General features: G+C 37.8%; 1 protein-coding gene across 7 annotated transcripts in view; it reads left to right on the top strand.

Moving 5' to 3' along the window:
• Positions 1-832: 832 nt before the first annotated feature.
• Positions 833-23,554, top strand: part of LOC126251497 (cyclin-dependent kinase 11B) — a 114,581-nt gene continuing 91,859 nt past the window's right edge. For all 7 annotated transcript variants that reach the window (XR_007545741.1, XR_007545742.1, XR_007545743.1 and 4 more), the window contains exon 1: positions 833-1,035. Coding sequence is in view for 1 of the 7 variants with exons in the window: in XM_049951969.1 (XP_049807926.1) it covers positions 914-1,035 (122 nt within the window). In the remaining 6 variants the exon portion in view is untranslated. The remainder of the gene's footprint in view (positions 1,036-23,554) is intronic.

A 23,554-nucleotide genomic window follows, 5' to 3' on the forward strand; every position in this document is an offset into this window, starting at 1 on the left:
TAAATTTAATGATCTAGTTGTACTGTATATCGATTGCCTCATTTTACGCTTGAAAATTGACTTCGAAGTCAATTGTAATTAAATGTGGAAAACAATAAATACAGGTGCAGATATAGAAATGAAAAGGAAATCAAAAGTATTTATTGTCCATCGTAAAATCGTTAGCATGTGACGTGCCCACGGCTGCCATCACTATATAAGCTGCAAGATTACTGTCAATATTGTAACTGAATTTGTTTCTTACCCGCTCGTAGTACCACGTATTCGATTGTCTCACTTCACTTCCCTAACATGGCCAGATGAAATACGTTATACAGTCGTGCCTGCTTGCGAATGTCACATATTTCACCGATGTACAGCAAACATTCATCTATTTTTTGCCTCGACTAGTCAACATGGAGAAGCCCGAATTTAGATTCATCATGTGTGGGTAAGCGCCTAGCAGAAGCCGTAGGACAATGTTACAGTAATTTTTATTTGTGCTAAAAATTAAATGACTGTAAAATTTTATTCCGGTGTCTAAGCCCTGGAACTACCAGGTAATCGTCAGTGTAGTTATGTTATTTCGTAGTGCAACTTGACTGACATCAATCTTTTGACGTTAAGTCATTGCTTCATTTTAAATTTGATGTATTAGCTCACTTACGCTCATGGTAACTGACTTATTTCGGTGAAAATATTTTGTTGAATTAATGTTTTTCTGGCCTCAGAACCACTGCACGCGAAGTCTTTGTCCGAAAGGCACCATGGCACATATGAAATCTCGCATGAAACATACTGGTGTTTCTTTGTTGGGCGACAATCGTTGCTACCTTTCATTGATGATCTTTGACTTGTGTATTGTGGAGCATAGAGTTGATTGTGTACATCACGAAGGCAAAAAGTTTTATACAAAGTTGGTTGACATCAACAGATGTCTGACAATGCATTGGATATGGAATCTGAGGATCAGATAGAGGATGGGGAGTTACTGAGAAGTCCACTGAAACAGTCTCCGATACAGTTGTCGAAGGAAATGGATGACACGGTTTTCACGTAAGTTTTGTTTTCTTCGTAAGGAGAAGGTGTCGATATTAGAGGTTTCGCATTAGAAACATTACACGCGCGGGGCTATATCATTATGCGCAAATAAAAAGGTATTTTTTTTTTTAATAAATGATATTGTCTTCTGAACTAGATACCCGCTCTGACTCATGTTGAAAGCAGTATCTGTTCTAAACGTTATTTCAGTTGCGCATTTTAAGGTACAATCTATTGCAGATAATGTATTCAAAATGATTCCGGTTCCAGGCTCATTCTCTGCCACAGTTGTACCGCGTCTTTGCCCATCAATGTTAGGAAGATTTCAGGTGGCTTGTAGATTTTTGTAACTGTCATGAATTGGTCGTGGTGTAGCAGTGAAACGAGAAGCTTAGAAAATTTTATACGCAGCCTTCCATAATTTTTTTTCGTTGTGTTGTAGCTTTATAATGAAAAGATGCGAAACACGATTAGCCTATAGGTTTGTGGCAAACGTGAACGACAAATTAGAACTAATTGTAAGAGACGTCTATCTATAGTATTTTTAAAAGACCAATTCAGTCGATATTAACGCTCTTGAATTCAGATGGGCATCTGGTATTTATATAAACACAAAGAATATTGTTCTTCCCAGTTTGTAACACTTTATTTTTAATCATACAGCGATCCTTGCATTAAGTTGACTAATCCTATATTATTGTGAAACTAACCTGGGACGAATAAATTACTAATACTATATGCTTTTCTTAAGATACGAGAACAAATTCTTTTTAATGCCCCCTTTGTTACATTTGTATTCGTTAGTTCGATATTCAAAATGACAGTAACAAATGAAATGTTTGATGCGCCCTTCCACGTCAATGGGATCAGTATTAAAAAGTGTTTCCGCTCGACCGCCCCAAATTCAATAAAATTTGATATGAAGGTTCTATATGGTCTTTGAATGCTATGTAACAAATTTCAGTCCAGTATCTTCAGTGGTTGAATTTTTAGGTGCTTTTAAAGGGAGGCTACTCATCTTCACGTCACATACAAGGATGACAATTTGCCATGTTAGCTAGGCTTTTTCAGAAGTTCTAGCTAACATTTGGTCATTTAATTTTATAAACATAGACAACTTTTTATGCCGAATCACACAATGACAAAAATTAGGGATTTAGCCACACCTAAATATAGATAGCCTACAAGGCTCAAAGTGGCTTAAAAGTTCTTCCCACTATTCCAGGAGCCAAGATTTGACCAACCACTGCTACTTTTCATACGAACCAATCACACTGAAACTTCAGAGGGATATTCTTACCTATGATCCCTATATATGAATCAAATTTAATTAAAATTGGATGCCTAGGTGGAAAGATATGCATCTGTAAAGTTGGCCAAATTTTCTATGTGTAAATTTTAGGGTTTTTTGGGGGGCAATATCTCAACCGTATCTTATTCAATCCCTTTTTTCTTGCCACAGCTAAAAAGAGCATGCTTTAAACTTTCAAAGCTATATTTTTTAATTTCTGGATCTTGCAATTTGTTGAGTAAGAATACATTTCGAAAGTTATTAGTTTAGCACTTCAAGAAGATTGAAAATTGAAATACTTTGCTGATTAAGTCCCATAATTAATCATTTTGTATTCGAGTATTTACATCAGTTTCAAACATTAATTTGACATATGCCATAAAAACAAGTGTAATACACAACACAGCAAATCTGCAAAACTAAAATACTAAAGGGTCAGGTCCATTTTCTGGTTAAACGGTTCTACAATTTTATCAAGGACAGGTTGTGTATACCTGTATTGTCTTCCTTCTAAAGTCATTGTCTTCCTTCCAAAGTCATGAAAATATGTTGCTCAGAACTTAAGCATTAGCAGTTGGCCAATGGAAGGAACGAGCAGAACCATGCGGGTGCTTAAAGCTGATGAGGACATTGTGTTGTTCATGTGAAACTTCACACATGCTTCCAACCCACCAAGAACTGTCATACATACATGCAACATATGTCCCTGGTTGTAAACATGCAGTTGAAAGTGCTGGAATTTCTTCATCTGCTTCGAGGTCATTAACTGTGAATGCTGTAGCATCATTGGATACTCTGCTTACTACGAGCTGATTACAGTTAATTGGCTTAAATTCATCATTTTCTCTTGTTCTTGATATTGTATGGCCCATGGCAAACCTTCTTTCTTGACCAAGCTTAATTTTTTGAATTTCTTCTTTTGTTGCATAAAAAACTTTGGCATTGCAGAAGCATCCAAGTTCTCTCATCTGCTTTGACCCATGACATTATCAGAATGGCAGAAATGACAACTTCCAGCATATACAAAATGACGTCACTACATACAGACGCCAACAAATGCGAACAAAAATAAAAATTACACAATAATGTCTGGCTCCAAAAATAAAATGAAAGTAATTGGACAAACATGGAAAATGGGGGTGGGGGGGGGGGGGGTGTTCAGGGTGGGGACAAGCTAACTATACAAAATATAAAATCACCAGGCCTTTCCAAAATAAATGGTACCCAAAATAATTTAAAATACAGAAATCCGCTACACCAACAAAACTACAGGAGATGGACCATTCCCCTAACCTACACAGCTCAACCACAGATACCGATATCAAAAAGGCAAACACTTACAACCTCAAAAAAGGGGATCAGACATTTCCCTCGACCCATACAACTCAACCTCAGCTATCATTATCTAAAAAACCAACAGCCACAACTTGAAAAAGTGAATTCAAAACCAACAACCCAAGTACCCCATAATCACTACATCAGTTAAAACACAACCAACCTACCATAAATCTACAACACACAAAAATCACAATTACTATAGAACAAAATCAAAATTAACAAAAGCCTCCGGCAATACCACATCGGTTGGCTACCACACGAACACTTGTGTGCACACGTGAACACATACACATCGACAATGCCACATACACATGTCCATGGTCTGAGACGCCAGAACTCTCATCAATCTCTTGTTGTTGCCACAAACGTGACACCTAATATATTCTGCAATAAGACTGAAAATATGCAGAAACTTAATGCAGACATTGTATCATCATCCATCTCAAATTGTAGTGATACACTCATAAACTTCACTGTCATATCGATACCTAACAAAAAGAGAAATAAATTAAGACTTCTTTCTGCACAACAAACACCCAACTAATCGGACCTAGCAAAAATGCCAAACATGTAAACAAACAAAAAAAGACCTTAATAACTCACTGAAAACACTTCCACAACCCATGTTATCGCACAAACAACATTAGCACGATGACAACGAAAACTCAAATGAATCCAATACTACATGTTAATCTCAGCATTTCCACATCCACCAGCAGAGGGCACCATCAAATAATATGACAACACAACATCTGCAAACACAACAACTCAAAAACTTTGTTCTGTAGTGACATCACACACCATAAAACTATTATGTCACAGCTCAAAGCAGATGCATGGAAACGGACACTTCCATTGATCCCAAAACTTTATGCCTGGAATACTATCATAACAGAATTTGAGCAAATCATATGGAAATTGGAATCAATATTTGGTTATCTGACAGCCTCTGCAGACTAGCATGAGCTGCTAGTCGTTTTTCTATTCCCTGGAATACTATCATGACAGAATTTGAGCAAATCATATGGAAATTGGAATCAATATTTGGTTATCTGACGGCCTCTGCAGACTAGCATGAGCTGCTAGTCGTTTTTCTATTCCCCCAATGGCATCACAAGTCAAGTGGCTTGTTCCAAAAAAAATTCCATTTGGCAGTGCTTTTTGTCCAGAGATATATTGATGAAATTTTCGAAAGTCTTGTATTGGGTAGCTGAATATATTACTAAAATAATAAATGTTCTTTATATTTTCAGTATGTCTCTTTAAATATGCTATTAACTTTATCTGAAATGCATGGACAGCAATGGCATCATGGCGGAGACGGTCGCTGGTCATTTAAATGCTAATACTCTGATACTCTATGCCACCAAAATAGGCCAGAAATGCACTTAATATGGCCTGACTATTATCCCAATGAAATCCTTGCACAGCATATTGAACAACAAATGAATAATTATCAACAAAATTCAATATAATTAATTTGTTTCCTGCAAGATTTCTTTTTAGCTGCTTAGGGTATAAGCTTTGGTGTTTTCACAAAACGTGATGGCTCCTTAAACTAGTAATTTTCAAAAATCAGTGCTTCCATGAAATCTTCAACAGTTCTCTGACATGTCTCCAATGTGTGTCTGTCCCTATGGACCCATTGCTTGTATTCCATAGTTTCTTCGGGGTCGCAGTTTTTGAAAGCGTCTTCAAGAAAAGCCACTAGTTGCATTTTCCTTGGACATTCCTCACAACAATGCAGCATATAATCTTTTAATCCAAACCGCATATGGTTTTTTTCCTTTAGATCCTTGTAGTCATCTTGGATAGATGTTGCGGGTCGACAGAAGCGTCCGATCCCACGCGTCGGCTTTGACCCGTGACGTAATGTTGTTGTCGTGTGTGACGTCATGACGGCGCAGAGTTTGGTTTGAGTGTGGCTGTATCCAGTTCTGTTTTATCTCATTATATTTACTTTTCTGATCTGTTCGTTCTCTCTCGTGAGATTTTTTTTTTTAAATTTAAAAACACTTATTACTTATTTTAATTATCTGTTTCCTCCAATTTCTGTTTTAGTTTATTATATTTATCTTTCTGATCTGTTCGTTCTATCCCGTGAGATTTTTTTTAAAAAAGACAAAAAACACTAATCAGCTACTGAAGCATCTTTATCTTCTATGGGTTGCAGGGGTTACAACCCCTGTGGAGGTGGGTGGGTATTCATGCATGGCTGTCTTCACTTACACGTTGTAGCTACGCAAGGCGTCTAAATTTGTTTATATTTAGTTTGCCCCCCACCCAAAACACCCCATTTGCCGCGCTTGTCCCGTTAGTGTCATTAGGCTTCTTGTGGAAAGTGTGTGTGTTTGTTTTTGTTTCCGCCATATTTGTGACGTCATGGGTCAAAGCAGACGGGCGGGATCGGACGCTTCCGTATTTCCGATGTTGCAGGTGCCAACATTAATTTGACATTTTGATGAATTTCACATACACATACTGAATGTGATCCAGAAGCACCAACTACGGTACACCATTTCAGCCTGAGCTCACAAAATTTTGAGAAGCGCAGTTGATGTCCTTATTGCTTACAATAAGCAGTGAACATTTGTTTCAGGTTACAAAGGAGCAGGCATTTCTGCTCGTGAGTCTTATCCCTATTTATTCTTACTGCGATACAATCCTTTTTGACTGGGCATTAACGAGAAAACTCATCTTCCAAAAAAGTGAGGACATTTTGTTTTAATTCAGCATTAAGATTTTTCCCGTTTCAGTTTGCAGGTGTTGCCAAAATCCCATCATCCATCTTTAGCTTCACCATTTTTTGATACAGCAAATTCTTTAGCCCTTTTTTTTCCCAAATAGTCCAGCTATTTGGATACGTCAATTTTGAACTTTACTGCAATTACTTGAAGTCTGAAGCTTAACCTTAAGTTCTTCACTTAAGAAGTCCATATCTTTTCATTTTTGGCACTAGTCCGTTTATATCTGAGAAAATCTACTTGGCTCACACCAGCAGATGTGGCAATTACCTTAGTATTGCTGCTATGGGCTTTCAGAACTTAGCACTTTATGTATCCCATTGAATCCCTTTTTCTGATCGGGTGAAGATTTAATGGTGACTCTTCAAGTTATGTAATGAAGTATTAGCAGTAAAACAAGCATCAGCAGCATCCATGTCTTCAGTGGATGGTGATTATTGCTTATTCTGGTGGGATGATTCTTTTTGGGCTATTTTGTGTCTGCATTTGGTACAAATTTCCTGACCAAGTTTAAAAACTTCATTAGTCAGTACCTTCGATCTATCGGACATTGCAGTGGTCACTGGTGTTAAAGCCTTGTTAGTCTTCTGCAGGGATTGAAATTTTATGATCAACACGGCATTATGATATGAACAAGTTTGGGCATCTTCAGTAAAATCAAGCTCAGATCTTGGTCATAGAAGCTCCTTGTCTATTGATGACATTTTCTTAACTGATTGTTGTTGAATTTGCCGTAATAGAATGGTAGTGATTTATGACAATCAGCTCTATCTGATACACCAAAGTAGGAGGATGTAAGGGGCTCTTGGTTCGTTTTATACAATAGTTTATTAACCTATAACAAGCAGTTTTGAAAGCTCATGAATATCCTGCTTTGAAGCATAGCAGATTCAGTCTTGTTCATGTGTAAAATATACAAATTAGGCTATCAAAACATATTGTTTCAGTGCTTTCCTTCAGCTACAACAATGATAATTGATTATTCAAACACTCAATACTTAACATTAAGATTGTACAATGTCAACACCAAAGATTACACAGCACAGAAGACTGACACTGTGAAAATTGCCAATAATGAAAGCAGCAATTGAAAATGGTGATTCAGCAATCTGTCACCACTGTGAGGATAGAGTATTAAAAAACTATTGCCGCTTTATAACGCCGATGGAAACTGAGTGACAATGCATGTGTGCACCATCATTCATTGTAGAGTTAAAACATTCTAAAGCAACATAACATTCCATTATCATCTTGATTTTATAATCTTGGGAACCTTTCCTGAGGTTTTATTATATGTGTGTTCTGTACCATACAATAATGTAAAAACAAGTGTTACTAGTAAAATTACATTCCCTAAACTTATTGTATTACAAGACACCACAATTACACATTTTTTTGATTTACAACTTCAAATTGTATTAATTGTTTGTATTTATCGATAATCCATTTTTCCCTACTTTTGATACATATTCTTGGTTATCAGTAGGCAAGATCCAGAAATTAAATAATTTAGCTGTGGCAAGAAAAAAAGGATTGAACAAGACACAGTTGAGATATTGCCCCCCAAAAATACTTTAAAATTTGCACATAGAAAATTTTGGCCAACTTCGCAGATGCATAACTTTCATCTAGGCTTCCAGTTTTAATCAAACTTGATCCATATATAGGGATCGTAAATAGGAATAACCCTCTGATGTGTGGTTAGTGCATACGAAAAGTAGCAGTGGTCAGTTAAACCTTGGCTCTCAAATAACGTGGCGAATTTTTTAGCCACTTTAGAACCATGTATCTACATTTAGGTGTGGCTAAATCCCTAATTTTTGCCATGGTGTGATTCAGCATAAAAAGTTGTCTACATATATTAAAGCAAATGAAACATTTGCAAGAACTTTTAAGAAAGCCTAGCAAACTTGGCACATTGTCAGTCTCATTTGTGATGCGAATATGAGTAGCCTCTCTTTAAAAGCCTCTAAAAATTCAACCACTGAAGGTGCTGAACTGACCATACAGAACCTTCACACCAGATTTCATTAGATTTTAGAGATGTTCGAGTGGGGACCCCTGGTCCTCTTGACATGGAATGACCCTGATGTAAATAGGGTATCATTTTTCTTTATTTTTTTATGTTTGTTCTCTCTGTTTATAAATTGCGAACTTCTGTGTTGTTTTACAATAAAAACGGTGGAACATAATTAATACATTTCTCAAAGTATAATGTTGCATGCAGGCAATGAGTGGAACAGATTATTTCCCCGTTGACTTGAAAATGTGTCCTGTTAGGGCTGAATATATGTGAGAATTTGTGTAAAAAATATGTTGCTGATAATAGTACACCGAAACAATGGAAACAGCAGCATGGAATGTAACAATATTATAAGAAGGAAAGTTGCTACTCACCTATCTGCGACTCAGCATCTCCGCTGTATGGTGAATAGTAACTTTCCTTCTCATAATATTGTTGAGAATGGTATACTTTTACTATTGGAAATGCAATTACCACAGATCTGATAATTAGCCCTTTACTTTAAAATCATAATACTTTTGGCTTATAGTACTTATCCCAGTATGCCTTTATTTTAAATATAGCACATTTGATATAGATTCCAAAAAGAACTGTTACCTTACTTTAACTAAATTGCAAGTCTGCTGCACTACAGAGTTCCCTGTTATGAAATAAAAATTAGGCTTGATTATTCAGTCTTTGGAAGGAATACTTCAGTCCTTGTATTCATCGAATTATGGTTATCTCTGTGTACACACCACCTATATTGGAATTGTTTCAACTTCAGTTAACTAGTTGAGTTGTCACAGTTGTTACATTACTGGATTCCCTCTCAGCAGAAGCAAAGCTGATCTTTGCCTGGTCATTGAGTTTAAGGTTCTTGATGTCACTTCAAGTGATTACAGGACTTGCTCATTTATGACACACTCGTCCAACTATGTCTAACTGAGCTAGTGTTCTGCCCATATTGACCATAATTTTGGGGCTGTGAACTACATGTAGTCTTCCTCTTCAGTATAATTATTTTGGCAAGAACCCATACCATTGTGATTACTGTTTCCTTTCAAGCACTGTAAGACTGTTCAAACTTAGCTTATACTGTAATTCACACCAAAACATAATTTTAATATCTGTGCAGTCTTCATAGGTTATTTTCATGCCTCTGTTCTGCCATATCCATGTTCATTTACTTACTTAATTTTTTTAATTAATTGTTCCTTCATGAACGGACCCAATTTCAAGTTTTTTCCATTGGAGTGGTGTGATTTCTCTTTTTGATGTAGGCTGTTGTTGTTTCGTACCCTACTACTCCTGGATCATTGGAAGTGTCAGATTCCACTCATCTACTTTGACCCATGACGTAATGGTGTTATGATGTGTGACATCACTATCGCGCAGTGTTTTTGAGTTGACTCGCATTTGTAGATGTGTTGTATTGGATAGCACCCTGTGATGGTGGATGTTGATGTGTTGAATTTGAAGTGTGGTATTCGGTTCATTTGAGTCTTGGTTATTACACTGGTAATGTGGGCTTATTTTAGTCTGTAACATGGATTTTGAATGTTTGCTTTGTTTTCAGAGGTTTTTTCTCTTTTGTTTATGTGTTTGGCATTTCTGTTAGTCGTGATTGGTTTGGTGTCTTGTGTCATGTTCTTTTATGTGTGTGCGTGGGGGGGGGGGGGGTGGAACCTAGCTAATTTTGTCAGAGACTTTTGTTGGTAAGTAATTTTTTGTTTTGGTTTTATTCTGTAGTTATTGTGATGTTTTGTCTGTTTTATATCTATGGTATTTTGGTTGTCTTTTAATTGGCGTAGTGAACATGGCGATTTTTGGGTTTTTGAGTTGTTGGGGTTTTGTGAGTGATGTAGGTGTGTGAAGGTTTTTATTATTATTATTATTATTTATTTTTAAAGTAGGTATTGAGAGCTGCGTTTAGAGCTATACAGGTCAAGGGAAATATCTGTTTCCACTTTTTGGAGTTGTGTGCATTGATTTTCTTTTCTAGGTCTTCGTTTGAGCTATAATGATAGAGTGAAGTGTACGATTTCTGTTGGTTTTGTGGCTGTAGCGTTATATTGAAAGTTGAGAATTTTTTATTTTGTAATGATTGTTTTAGGTTGATGCAGTGTGTCGTATTGTTATATATTTAGTTCGTCGCATGGTTTTTCCACTAGTGTTATTTTCTTGGTGGAGTGAGACATTCTTCTGTTGTTTTTATTTTTGTTCACATTTGTTGGCATATGAATATAGTGACGACATTGTCACCATTTTAGGTGTTTCTGCCATATTGATGACGTCACAGGTCAGAGCAGATGGTTGGAAGTGGACATTTCCCTAATGCCCTCATTCTTGTTTTGTTGTGGCTTCCATTCTTTTTAAGCAAGTCAAAAAAGGCACCAGTGTGTCATTTGTGAGTAAAGCCCAAAATATTGATCTTAACTTCACTGCATCCAGTATGAAGTGCTATTGCAGATGTGTGTCCTCCACCCCCCCCCCTCCCCCCACCCCCCCTCTCCACATTGTGCTTCAGAAAACTTGCAGTGAGATGACTGAGAGATTAAGGTAATAAATTTCCGTGGACGCTGTAATTAGCATTAGTACAACTGCTGCTACATTGGATTTAATGGCATTTATATTCTTCAAGAAACTTGGTCAGTACTAAATGCACATTTACTAAATGACCACAAATTTCTAGCTCCCAAAATTTAAATTTGAGAGTAGGGGCCTCTTAAGTGAAGGATACTCAAATGGTGCGGTAACATTTCAAAATATTTTAGTCATTTTTGAAGTGCTATAATTCAGTGAATAATTGTGGGAAAGCTACAAAATGTCACCAGAAAGTTGCAAAGTTTTCATTTTGCACATCCTGTCACGTCATTTGTCCCATTACTTTTGCTCCAAGTGGCACTCAGAGCTGCCAGTTAATTTTACAGCAACTAAATTTCTTCCAAGTTGGAGTAGCGATTGCAGTATGTAGATGGTTTAGAAGTCTCTCCTGTTGTGAACTTATTGTCTGGTAGCTTTTTATAAAGACTATAAGTTGTCAGGGGTACCACAGGTTCTGGAAATCAGAGAATATCGGGGAATTTCAAACACACCAGGGAAATCTGAAAAAAATAGAAAAATCTCATTTTTGTCTCAGTAGATGAAAGGGTTTTTTACTGAGGTGTCACGTATCGTCTCCGGCTGGGTGCAGCTAAATACATGTGTCACTTCCGTACTCCCTCATTCCTACTGCTTCTCCCCTTCCTACCACTCCCTTCTGCTTGCACTCAGAGCTGCCACTACTTATTTCCGCTTGCCTAGCAGCTCAGATGAGAGGCGAGGAGGCATGAGGAGTGGTTTGTTTGGATCTGATTCTCAGAGACTGTAGATGCAGCAGCCAGAGATGGCAGTCATGTGTGCATGATTTGTGTCTGAGTGATTTTATGAATGTGTGTGCGCTCTCTTTTTCTGACAAAAGCTATGGCTGAAAATTTAGTTGTGAGAGTGTGATTGTCTCTTCTACATGCCTGTCTGCGACTCAGTGATCATCTATACAGTGAGCTGCTACCTATCCTCATTAGTTTCGATTCTCAGATATTCATGCAAGTTATCTGTTGCATGAATTGATCACAGTGGGCATATTTCATCAACATGCTGTGTGTGGCTCGTGAATAGTTGGCCACATGAGTGGATTTCCAAGAAGGTCAAAACTGCAGGCCGTTTCTGCAGGAATCTGAAATGGATCGAGCCTGCCAATCTGAAGCCTTTCAGTACCCACTAATGTGCAGGCCCTGCCCTTTGGATCTAGTCTTGCCTTCCTGCAAGGTGGGTCTGTTTGTGTGTGGCATAATGCAGCAGATTTTCATGGTTTATCCATGGACCCAGGACTACTATGCTCCTCAGTGGGCCAGAGACCATGGGCGATGGATCTCAGTAATTGCGACTGTCTCACCACAAGCCATTGTACAGTGTGGCGTTTTAAAGACATTTTATTTGTTCTAGTACATTTTGACACTTCAAAAGGAGTTTAAATGTTAGAAAGTATGGATGATAAGAAGAAGAAAATTGTGTCATTCACTGGTGGTTTGTATGCCATGTACTCATATATTTCTCAAAAGAAAAATCACCCAATACCTGTAAAATAATAGATATAACACAGTGGATAATAAGTGACAATAATGAACATAGTTGAACCACATTTTATTGGCGGTCACTTACAGTATTGGTTTACACAATTCTTCCCCACCTTATACACTTCTTTCAAGAGGCCTACTCTTTTCTGAGGTTATTTCTGAAATCAGTGAAGCTATTTTAAATCCGTCTGGCGACTCCAAGGAAATGCATATTTTTGTCATCAAATTTTATTGAAATAACGTAACATCAGTGGTCTTAATGAAACACATATACCATTTGGTTTGCCTTCTCCACTTAAAAACAGTTCATTACTGAAGATGTTGATGTTAGTACATCAGATTTTTGTTCGCTTCAGGAAATGTCATCTAGTTGCAAGGTTTTTTTTAGATATTTCCTCCTCCACGCTATTGTTTGTTGTACTGTAGGTGCAAAGATAGATTGTTAACTTATGAGTTAAACTTGAGATCTCAAAATTTGTCAAGGAAAAATGCTAAAACTTGTATGGAAATCAGGGAATTTCACTTTGGGAAACTGGTGTTAATCCTGGTTTTTCATTTTTAGGTTCATAGTTTTTAGATAGACAGGAATGAGTTTGCCTGGAAACAAATGAATGTGAATTTTGAACCCTTTTATATCAGAAGGGGTGCTTGGTACATACTTTCACCAATCACCATTTAAAATAGCATCTTTTTCTCTACACAATATCAGATTTCTGTGAATGTTTTTTCCCTGAAGGGTTTGCAATTAGCCACTAGAAGTTTCTCATGCAAATCAGTGTATTAGAGTATCAGAAAACATAGGATTTTTAAAGTAGACTTCAGTTGAAACACAATTAAAAAAGCTTGCTTTGGTCCATGGTAGCTTTTAGTAAAATATATGGGCATCCCCATTGTCAAGGGGCCACACCTGAGCAAGTCGAGCCATTGATTGAGTACTTTTCCAGATTCCTGGTCCTGCTGGAGGGTTACTTAATAAAGGTTTCCAATCATTGTGTTTCTTAAACCGGTTCCCAAGCATTTGGGGAACTTAACAAAAATGCGTGCACAAAAATTTGTGGAAAGAATGCATGTGTGTGTGTGGTTGTTCCTGTGCCCACACATTGCCTCATTGTGCAACCGGTCTGCTGGGAATCCCCATCTTTGCTTGGGAGCTTGTGCTGAAAAGCTCTCTAATGAAAAGACAACAGAAAAAGAAAACACAAAAGTGGCTATAGATAAAGAAGTATCTAATAACAGATGTAGGGGAAGAAATATAAATTGAAGACAATATTTTATTTGCGAATTTCAGGAGGTCACAGCAAGATTATAAATTTTCTGCTTGGGAAACTGTAGCAATAAGGCTGGCAATAACATTTTGATAGCTAGTAAACACATTTCGAAACGAGCATTTTTGTGATTTTTTTTTTTCCTGACACTGAGAAATACTTAAGGGAGGTTCTTAGTCATTATGAAAAGTTTAATTAAGTTTCAATGTGTTATTTGCATTTTATTTTATGAAAAAAGTTGTTTACACAATGTTAATCATTAAGGATTATAAGTAGATTAACATCATCGGATTTGACAAATTTGAGGATTCATAGCCACCAGAGTCCATTAGAATGAAGATTATGTTTTCCAACTTTGTATCTTTTTTTTGCATCACCAGTGTCCTTTGTTTCTATTTCTAGTAATTTGTTCAGGAACTGTAGTTAGCCTATCATTTCTTTTGTGTGCCCCTCTGTTGTGCTTGTTAAGTTGCTATAACATGAGTTTTCATAAATTTGTGGCTTATTCTTCTGTATTTTCTTACTTTGAAACGTACAGTGCTTGATTGTTTACAGCAGTATGATGGGAAACCTTTTATTTAATTCTTGACAGTCAGGGCATCACAGCTCAAGTTTTTATTCAAATAATCTTTACAAGTGCCATTCCACAAGACTTTTCTTTGTCTGTAATCACCTATAAATTTAAGCGTGCTTCGTTTCAAGTCGACAGACATCATTGCATGTACATCGCTTCACAGCATAACCTAAGCACACTGCACAAACAAACACACTTGGGACCCAGCTGTGTGTCGTCTGCTGAAAAGTGCAAAGATTCTCACTGAAGGAGGGAAGCAATGCACTGTACTCAAGGCCAACAAATGATAAGAAGCTCCTTGACAACCTTGTCACTTGAATTATTTTCCAGCCAGTTGGAATAAACTGCTGATTTTCTCTTATTCCAGCAACTTTCAAAGTCAAAGAAAATCTTCTTTCTTGGAAGCATGTTATGTACCGCTGCATGCTGTGTCCCTGGTCTGCTTTGCTCTTGGCAGTTTGGCAGCATCCATTCATCTTGGTAGACAACTGGCTGATAATCATGCCAATATAAAAAGTTGTGTTAAAATTGCAGAAGAGCTGGTATATGACATGGCTGATTCACAGGTGGCCAAGTGTCTGATGGGGTGGGATAAGCCTGTGCCTGTGACAGGTCTGGAATGGTGCTGGATGGGTGGAATGGACATGTCTTGCACCTGGATCGTCCACAGGCAGATTCTGTCACAAATGGATGAAATAGGATGTGGAGGATGGGTGGGTGATGGAACACCACTAAAGGAGGGGTGGGAAGAATCTTGGATAGGATATCAATCATAGAGAATCAAAGCCCTGATGAAGTCTGGGTTGGTACTGGGTAACAAAGGAGGTGCTCCTTGGGGGTGGTGAGAGGATTGAAGTGGTTTGAATATGGCACGGGAACTTTGTTTGCAGATTAGGTCTGTGGGATAGTGCCCATCTGTGAAGGTCTGTGTGAGACCTTCAGCATAGGGAGTTCTTATCACTGCAGATACACTATCCCCTGGTGGCCAGGCTGTATGGGAGGGACTTTTTTGTGCGGAAGGGATGGCAGCAGTCAAAATGTAGATAAAGTTGGTGGGACTTGAGGAGGACCAGATGAAGCAGATGGGAGAGAAGGTGTTGAGGTTGTGAAGGAATGAAGATAGTGTCTTGGACCTGAGTCCAGATCATGAAGATATCGTCAATGAACCTGAACCACACCAGGGGTTTGACATTTTGGGGGGCTAGGAAGGTCTTCTCTAGGTGGTCCATAATCAGTTTAGCATAGGATGGTACCATGCGGGTGCCCATGGCTGTGCCACATATTTGTTTGTTTACCTTCCCTTCAAAGAAGTAGTTGAAAGTTAAGATAAAGGTAGTAAGATGTAAGAGGAATGAAGTAGTGGGTTTGGAGTCTGAAGGATATTGGGAAAAGTAGTGTCCAATAGTGGCAAGATCGTTGGCTTGTTTGCATGTTGGGAAGAGACATTAACAGTGAAGAGTAAGTATGTAGGATGTAAACAGGTGGGTATGGTGGAGAGTTTGTTAGGGAAGTAATTGGTATCTTTGATGCGGGAGGCTAGATTTTAGGCAATTGGTTGGAGATGTTAGTTAATATGGGCCATTTTTTTCAGTGGGAGTACAACCTCCAACATTTCTCTTCTGTCTGCTTCACCTGGTGCTCCTCAACCCAGTGTGTCACATTCCTGGCTGTTGACCTCCTACTCTCTGATGGCCCCTCCACACCTCTCTCCACATTAAACCCACTAACCACCAACACTACGTGCACTTCAACAGCTGCTGTCCCTTCCACACCAAAAAAATCCCTCCCTTACAGTCCAGCCACCTGGGGATGGCATATCTGCGGTGATAAGAACTCCTGTGCCCAATATGCTGAAGGTCTCACAAAGGCCTTCACAGACAGGCACTATCCTCCAGAACTAGTTCACAGACTGATTTCCTGTGCCATATCCCTATAGCCCTCAGGGGCTCGACATTCATTTTCTGGGTACTGTCTTGGCAACCCCGGGGTTCCTCAGCTGGGGACCGGTATGCGCCAAAAGTTCTGTGTCGCCGTAAGCTCTTCGCACGCTACAGCGACCACTGTGCAGCGCAATGGTGGCATGTTGTGTGTCACAGGGAGTAGGAAAATTGGCTCCACTGCCAGATTGCAAGGTTGGTAAAAACTCGCAGTGTCAAGGTGTGTGGTGGGGACTATTCCTTCTTGCAGAGATGCATTGAATATGTTGCATAAGACTGGACTTATATATTTTATTTCACTATTTTCCAGAAAATACTGTCCACACTAACAGACTTTTATTTTTTAATGAGGTAATAATTCTTTAAATCTCTTTTACTGTAACATGAGGTAATGATAATTGTGAGGGTCTATTACTGATAGCTTTCTGTAGAAGAGCCAATGACTCGTCGACAGAACCTTTACAGCCTGTCTTCACTGCTGCTGACAAAAAGTGCCTGTTGAAGATTGCTGCAACCATTTCAGGTTTCTTTACAATATTGGTACCTTATTGAATTTCAATGGGGGTCCTGTTCCCCGTTTTTTGCGTTTCCCACTTTATTACATTCCAAATTGTTTTTATTTTATTGTCAGACTTATCAATTTCAGACTTAATGCACGTATTTTTTGACTTATTTATTACTTTCTTTAGGATGCTACTGTAAAGTTTGTAATGCTGACATTTCTTTGGATCATTACAAGTTCTGAGGGAATAATGTAGTGTCCTTTTTTTTCTGCAGGATGTTTTTATTTCTGCAGTGATCCATGACTTATTGACAGTTACATGACTGTTTCTAATTATCTTTTTGGGAGATGTGTCTTCAGAGATCGACATAAATTCATTCAGAAATGTATTATACTTTTTGTTCACATCTGTTTCATTGTACACTGGCCACCAGTATATCTCTTGCAGGCTGGTGTTGAAATTTTGGAGGATTTCATCATTTATTATCCTAAAAGATTTCCAAGACTTTTCAGAACTGTTGCTCAGATTGATGTCGGTGAGAGTAAGCAATTGACCACCATGGTCAGAAAGGCCAAGAATTGGAAGTACACTGATATTGTTGACTCTTGACTTATCTATAAAGGTGTTGTCAATCAGACTTTTGACAGTTCTCAGTCACTCTAGTTGGAAAATTTACTAATGTCATCAGATGATGATGATCAACTAGATGTTCTAGATCTGCTTTACCATTGCTTTCATTTAGGAAATCTACATTGAAATCACCTGTAATTATTAGATCCTTGTATTCTGAGTACACTTAACTGCCTCAGGAACATCTTTATGTTCCCTGAGGGAGCTCTGTATAGTGCTAACACTATAACTGTACGGTCACTTACAGTAATTTCTACGCCACATATTTCAATATCTTGGTCGATACAGTGACTCTTTAAATTCAATGTGCTATATGATATGTTATTTTTTAAGTAAATTACTACTCCACCATTCTTCATGATGGATCTACAGTAATGTGTTGCTAGACAGTAACCACTGAGCTGTAACATTTCAACATTTCTCATGTGGTGTTCACTGAAGCATAAAACATCGGCATCCTTTATCTCTTGTGGGTCATCTAAAAGAACAGAAATTACGTTAACTTTGTTTATAAGTCGTCCTACATTATGGTGAAAAATTGTCATAGCTTTGGTATTTGCTGAAAGCAGCTGCTTTTGCCTAAAGAAGTATTTGTGGTCTCAGAAACAATAGGCTCATTGTTAACTGTTTCGCGGAAATTCTGAGCTTGCTGGGACCATTTAAGGGGAATAGGTTCTGAGTGAGGAGATATTTTGATTTCTTTGATAATTGCCGCATTTAAGAGTACCTAAAGTTTGTTTACCTGACCTGTTAAGGTGCATGCTGTGTCTGGTAAACAACTCTCTTTGAAAACTACTCGTATCTGCAACACAAGTATTACTAAACTGTTTACAAGTCTTTGCTTATTTAGAGTTCATTTGAGAGACTGCTTCATTTACACAGGACTGTGGGATTAAGTCGAGTCTCTGGAATGTTCACAATATAAATACGTTAGAATGCTGAAGCACCATTAATTTGTCCTTAAGTGATCATGTAACATCAAAACCTTAATTGCAGGCTACATTGTTCGAACCACCTATTATAATCACATAATTGTTTTTTACTCTTTCAGGATCGCAGCTTGCTATGACTTCCTGAATTTTTGCACCAGGTTTCATGATTCCACAAACATCGCCACAACTGTTTTTTACCATTTCGGCTTTGTTGTTTTATTCACAGCAGAAATTTCTCAACGCTGGAAGTTCAGGCTTTGGCATATCAAACATAACTTTTTTATGAAAATTTACATTTTTTGGAATGTTTTGCCAAGGTTGCTTTAACATTTGAATTCAGCTTTAGTTCTGAGTCACTATCAGGATTATCTTTGGGGTATATATCACGTCTGCATGAATTACCATACTGATTATTTGAATCATTCTGTCTGTGTTTGCTATTTGGTTTTCCTGTACTAATCTGATTCACCTGATTATTATTATTCCCATAGGTTTCTTTAGTATAATAGGTGTTATATTTATATTGATTATTATTATTGCCTTTACTATAGCCATAAGATGTCGCTTGCCCTCCTTTGTGTAGTATAGGTTTAGTATTTCTATCTTGGTTGTCGTTATTGTTAGTACTATTATTATTATTATTATTATTATTATTATTATTATTATTATTATGTTGTGAGGTAGACATTTGATTACTAGTCCATACTCGGGCATCTTCTAGTACCGTATTGATTGGATCGACCGCAGACAGGAACTGTTCCATGTCATAGTCAGGGACATTTATAAGTTTCTCACGTATATGAATGGGTAATCTTCCTTTCAAAATATGTATCACTTCTCTATGGGAAATGGGATCACTCGAGTACCTTGTTTTATTAATGTATTTCTCGAAATACTGTCTTAATGAACCTTGTTTACTATTATAAAATTTCAGTTGATACACCTCCTTTCGTAGCCTCTCTTGTTTGCTACTCGACCAGTGTTTCGCTAAGAAAAGTTGTCCAAACTCCGCGCATGTATTACAATTCTCACTCGCTTATGCAGCCCACAGTGCTGCTTCACCTGTGATCTTGGACACAATAAATTGAAGTCTATCATGTTCAGACTAACTGCGAGGAAAAATACGCTTAAAATCGTTTATGAAAATTTTTGGATGGGTGTCATCTTTTTCAGTCAGAAAAGTGTCTGCTTTTGAATATGCTTGTCTCAACCTTTAAAGATGACGAGTATCCCCTTTGGACAGAAGTATCATTTTCATTTCCATAACAGTCACAAAATTTATAGGGTGTGTCCCACAACGGTTACATTTTACTTCACTACAGGATTTATTATTCCTAAGCATGCCTTTGGAACAGTTGTCTGTAGTCAATACATTTCGTGAAGATTTTTGTTGTAATTCCGACAATTTACAGTTTGTTTCACTTTGCCACTTAGGTAATTCTTCAATTACTTTATCTTTAATAGCCTGAAACTCACTATTAAATAACTTGATAAGTCCATCATTTGACATATGTTTTTCCTTAGCTACCTCAGCTTGTTTCAACTCGAGAGTGGTATTGACTTCCTCTTCGATTTCCTTATTTTTAACTTCTATCCACTCAAAAAGATAATCATCTAATTTTTTAGTTTGGTCCTTTAAATATTTATCTATGCCCTTGCAAGTGTTTATTTCGAATTCTGACATCTTTTTAGACAGATCCTCAAATTGCACACTAGCCTTCATGTAACTACTTTCACAGTTACAGATTTTCATTAATTTTACCCATAAATTCGGTGTGTAGGTTAGTCATATCCATGGAAACTTTTATTTCTAATTCACCATATTTAGTATTTAATCGTTCTCCCCACTCTACTTTTAAGTTATGGAATTTCTCATTTAATTGTCTATTATCATCTTTAAGTAACTCGAACTTGTTGCCAAATTTTTCATTGAGTAAACCCATTTGGGTGTTGAATTTTTCAGTTGGTGAATCAAATTTAGTATCAAACTTATCATTTAAACGTCGCATATTCTCAGTTAACTGATGTTGCATACTCGCCGTGAATTTAATAATATCATCATCTTTAAGCTCTGTAACATTTGATGTAAGATTCACTCTTTCCTGTGTAACTTTGGTATTTATAGACTCCTGTATATTACTATTTCTACTTGTACTCGGGTCTGCTTCTACTGTCGCCTTCACATCAATGATATTACTATCACTTAAATTATGTGATTGCTGTCCAACATTTATTACATTTGGGACTCTTTCACCAATATTTTCCTCACTCAAATTATGTAATCGCTGCTCCATGATTGGTTCCCTAGTTACCTCCTCATGAGGATTATATCCAGTTTCACTCCTCTCACCTGTCACTTCCAAACTCTGGGTTGCATTATCTCACGCTCTCCTTGTTCGGGTGTACATTTTTCCTAATACCTTTGTTGTTGTTGTTGTTGTTGTTGTTGTTGTTGTTGTCGTCTTCAGTCCTGAGACTGGTTTTATGCAGCTCTCCATGCTACTCTATCCTGTGCAAGCTTCTTCATCTCCCAGTACTTACTGCAACCTACATCCTTCTGAATCTGCTTAGTGTATTCATCTCTTGGCCTCCCTCTACGATTTTTACCCTCCATGCTGCTCTCCAATGCTAAATTTGTGATCCCTTGATGCCTCAGAACTTGTCCTACCAACCAGTCGCTTCTTCTTGTCAAGCTGTGCCACAAACTCCTCTTCTCCCCAATTCTATTCAATACCTCCTTATTAGTTATGTGATCTACCCATCTAATCTTCAGCATTCTTCTGTAGCACCACATTTCGAAAGCTTCTATTCTCTTCTTGTCCAGACTATTTATCGTCCATGTTTCACTTCCATACATGGCTACACTCCATACAAATACTTTCAGAAAAGACTTCCTGAATCTATACTCGATGTTAACAAATTTCTCTTCAGAAACGCTTTCCTTGCCATTGCCAGTCTGCATTTTATATCCTCTCTACTTCGACCATCATCAGTTATTTGGCTCCCCAAATAGCAAAACTCCCTTACTACTTTAAGTGACGTATTTCCTAATCTAATTCCCTCAGCATCACCCGACTTAATTCGACTACATTCCATTATCCTCGTTTTGCTTTTGTTGATTTTCATCTTATATCCTCCTTTCAAGACACTGTCCATTCCATTCAACTGCTCTTCCAAGTCCTTTGCTGTCTCTGATAGAATTACAATGTCATCGGCAAACCTCAAAGTTTTTATTTCTTCTCCATGGATTTAATACCTACTCCGAATTCTTCTTTTTGTTTCCTTTACTGCTTGCTCAATATACAGATTGAATAACATCGGGGATAGGCAACAACCCTGTCTCACTCCCTTCCCAACTGCTGCTTCCCTTTCATGCCCCTCAACTCTTCCAACTGCCATCTGGTTTCTGTACAAATTGTAAATAGCCTTTCGCTCCCTGTATTTTACCCCTGCCACCTTTAGAATTTGAAAAAGAGTATTCCAGTCAACATTATCAAAAGCTTTCTCTAAGTCTACAAATGCTAGAAATGTAGGTTTGCCCTTCCTTAATCTATTTTCTAAGCTAAGTCGTAGGGTCAGTATTGCCTCACGTGTTCCAACATTTCTATGGAATCCAAACTGATCTTCCCCGAGGTCCGCTTCTACCAGTTTTTCCATTCATCTGTAAAGAATTCGTGTTAGTATTTTGTAGCTGTGACTTATCAAACTGATAGCTTGGTAATTTTCACATCTGTCAACACCTGCTTTCTTTGGGATTTGAATTATTATATTCTTCTTGAAGTCTGAGGGTATTTCGCCTGTCTCATACATCTTGCTCACCAGATGGTAGAGTTTTGTCAGGACTGACTCTCCCAAGCCCGTCAGTAGTTCTAATGGAATGTTGTCTACTCCGGCGGCCTTGTTTCAACTCAGGTCTTTCATTGCTCTGCCAAACTCTTCACGCAGTATCATATCTCCAGTTTCATCTTCATCTACATCCTCTTCCATTTCCATAATATTGTCCTCAAGTACATCGCCCATGTATAGACCCTCTATATACTCCTTCCACCTTTCTGATTTCCCTTCTTTGCTTAGAACTGGGTTGCCATCTGAGCTCTTGATATTCATACAAGTGGTTCTCTTATCTCCAAAGGTCTCTTTAATTTTCCTGTAGGCAGTATCTATCTTACCCCCTAGTGACATAAGCCTCTACATCCTTACATTTGTCCTCTAGCCATCCCTGCTTAGCCATTTTGCACTTCCTGTCGATATCATTTTTGAGACGTTTGTATTCCTTTTTGCCCGCTTCATTTACTGCATTTTTATATTTTCTCCTTTCATCAATTAAATTCAATATTTCTTCTGTTACTCAAGGATTTCTACTAGCCCTTGTATTTTTACCTACTTGGTCCTCTGCTGCCTTCGCTACTTCATCCCTCAGAGCTACCCATTCTTCTTCTACTGTATTTCTTTCTCCCATTCCTGTCAATTGTTCCATTATGCTCTCCCTGAAACTCTGTACAACCTCTGGTTTAGTCAGTTTATCCAGGTCCCATCTCCTTAAATTCCCACCTTTTTGCAGTTTCTTCAGTTTTAATCTACAGTTCATAACCAATAGATTGTGGTCAGAGTCCACATCTGCCCCTGGAAATGCCTTACAATTTAAAACCTGGTCCTAAATCTCTATCTTACCATTATATAATCTATCTGATACTTTCTAGTATCTCCAGGATTTCTTCCATGTATACAACCTTCTTTTATGGTTCTTGAACCAAGTGTTAGCTATGATTAAGTTATGCTCTGTGCAAAATTCTACCAGTCGGCTTCCTCTTTCATTTCTTACCCCAAATCCATATTCACCTACTATGTTTCCTTCTCTCCCTTTTCCTACTCTCGAATTTCAGTCACCCATGACTATTGAATTTTCGTCTCCCTTCACTACCTGAATAATTTCTTTTATCTCATCATACATTTAATCAATTTCTTCATCATCTGCAGAGCTAGTTGGCATATAAACTTGTACTACTGTAGTAGGTGTGGGCTTCGTATCTATCTTGGCCACAATAATGCGTTCACTATGCTGTTTGTAGTAGCTTACCCGCACTCCTATTTTTTTATTCATTATTAAACCTACTCCTGCATTACCCATATTTGATTTTGTATGTATAACCCTGTATTCACCTGACCAAAAGTCTTGTTCCTCCTGCCACCGAACTTCACT

The sequence above is a fragment of the Schistocerca nitens genome, chromosome 4 (genome assembly GCF_023898315.1).
Source record: "Schistocerca nitens isolate TAMUIC-IGC-003100 chromosome 4, iqSchNite1.1, whole genome shotgun sequence".
Classification (NCBI taxonomy): domain Eukaryota; kingdom Metazoa; phylum Arthropoda; class Insecta; order Orthoptera; family Acrididae; genus Schistocerca; species Schistocerca nitens.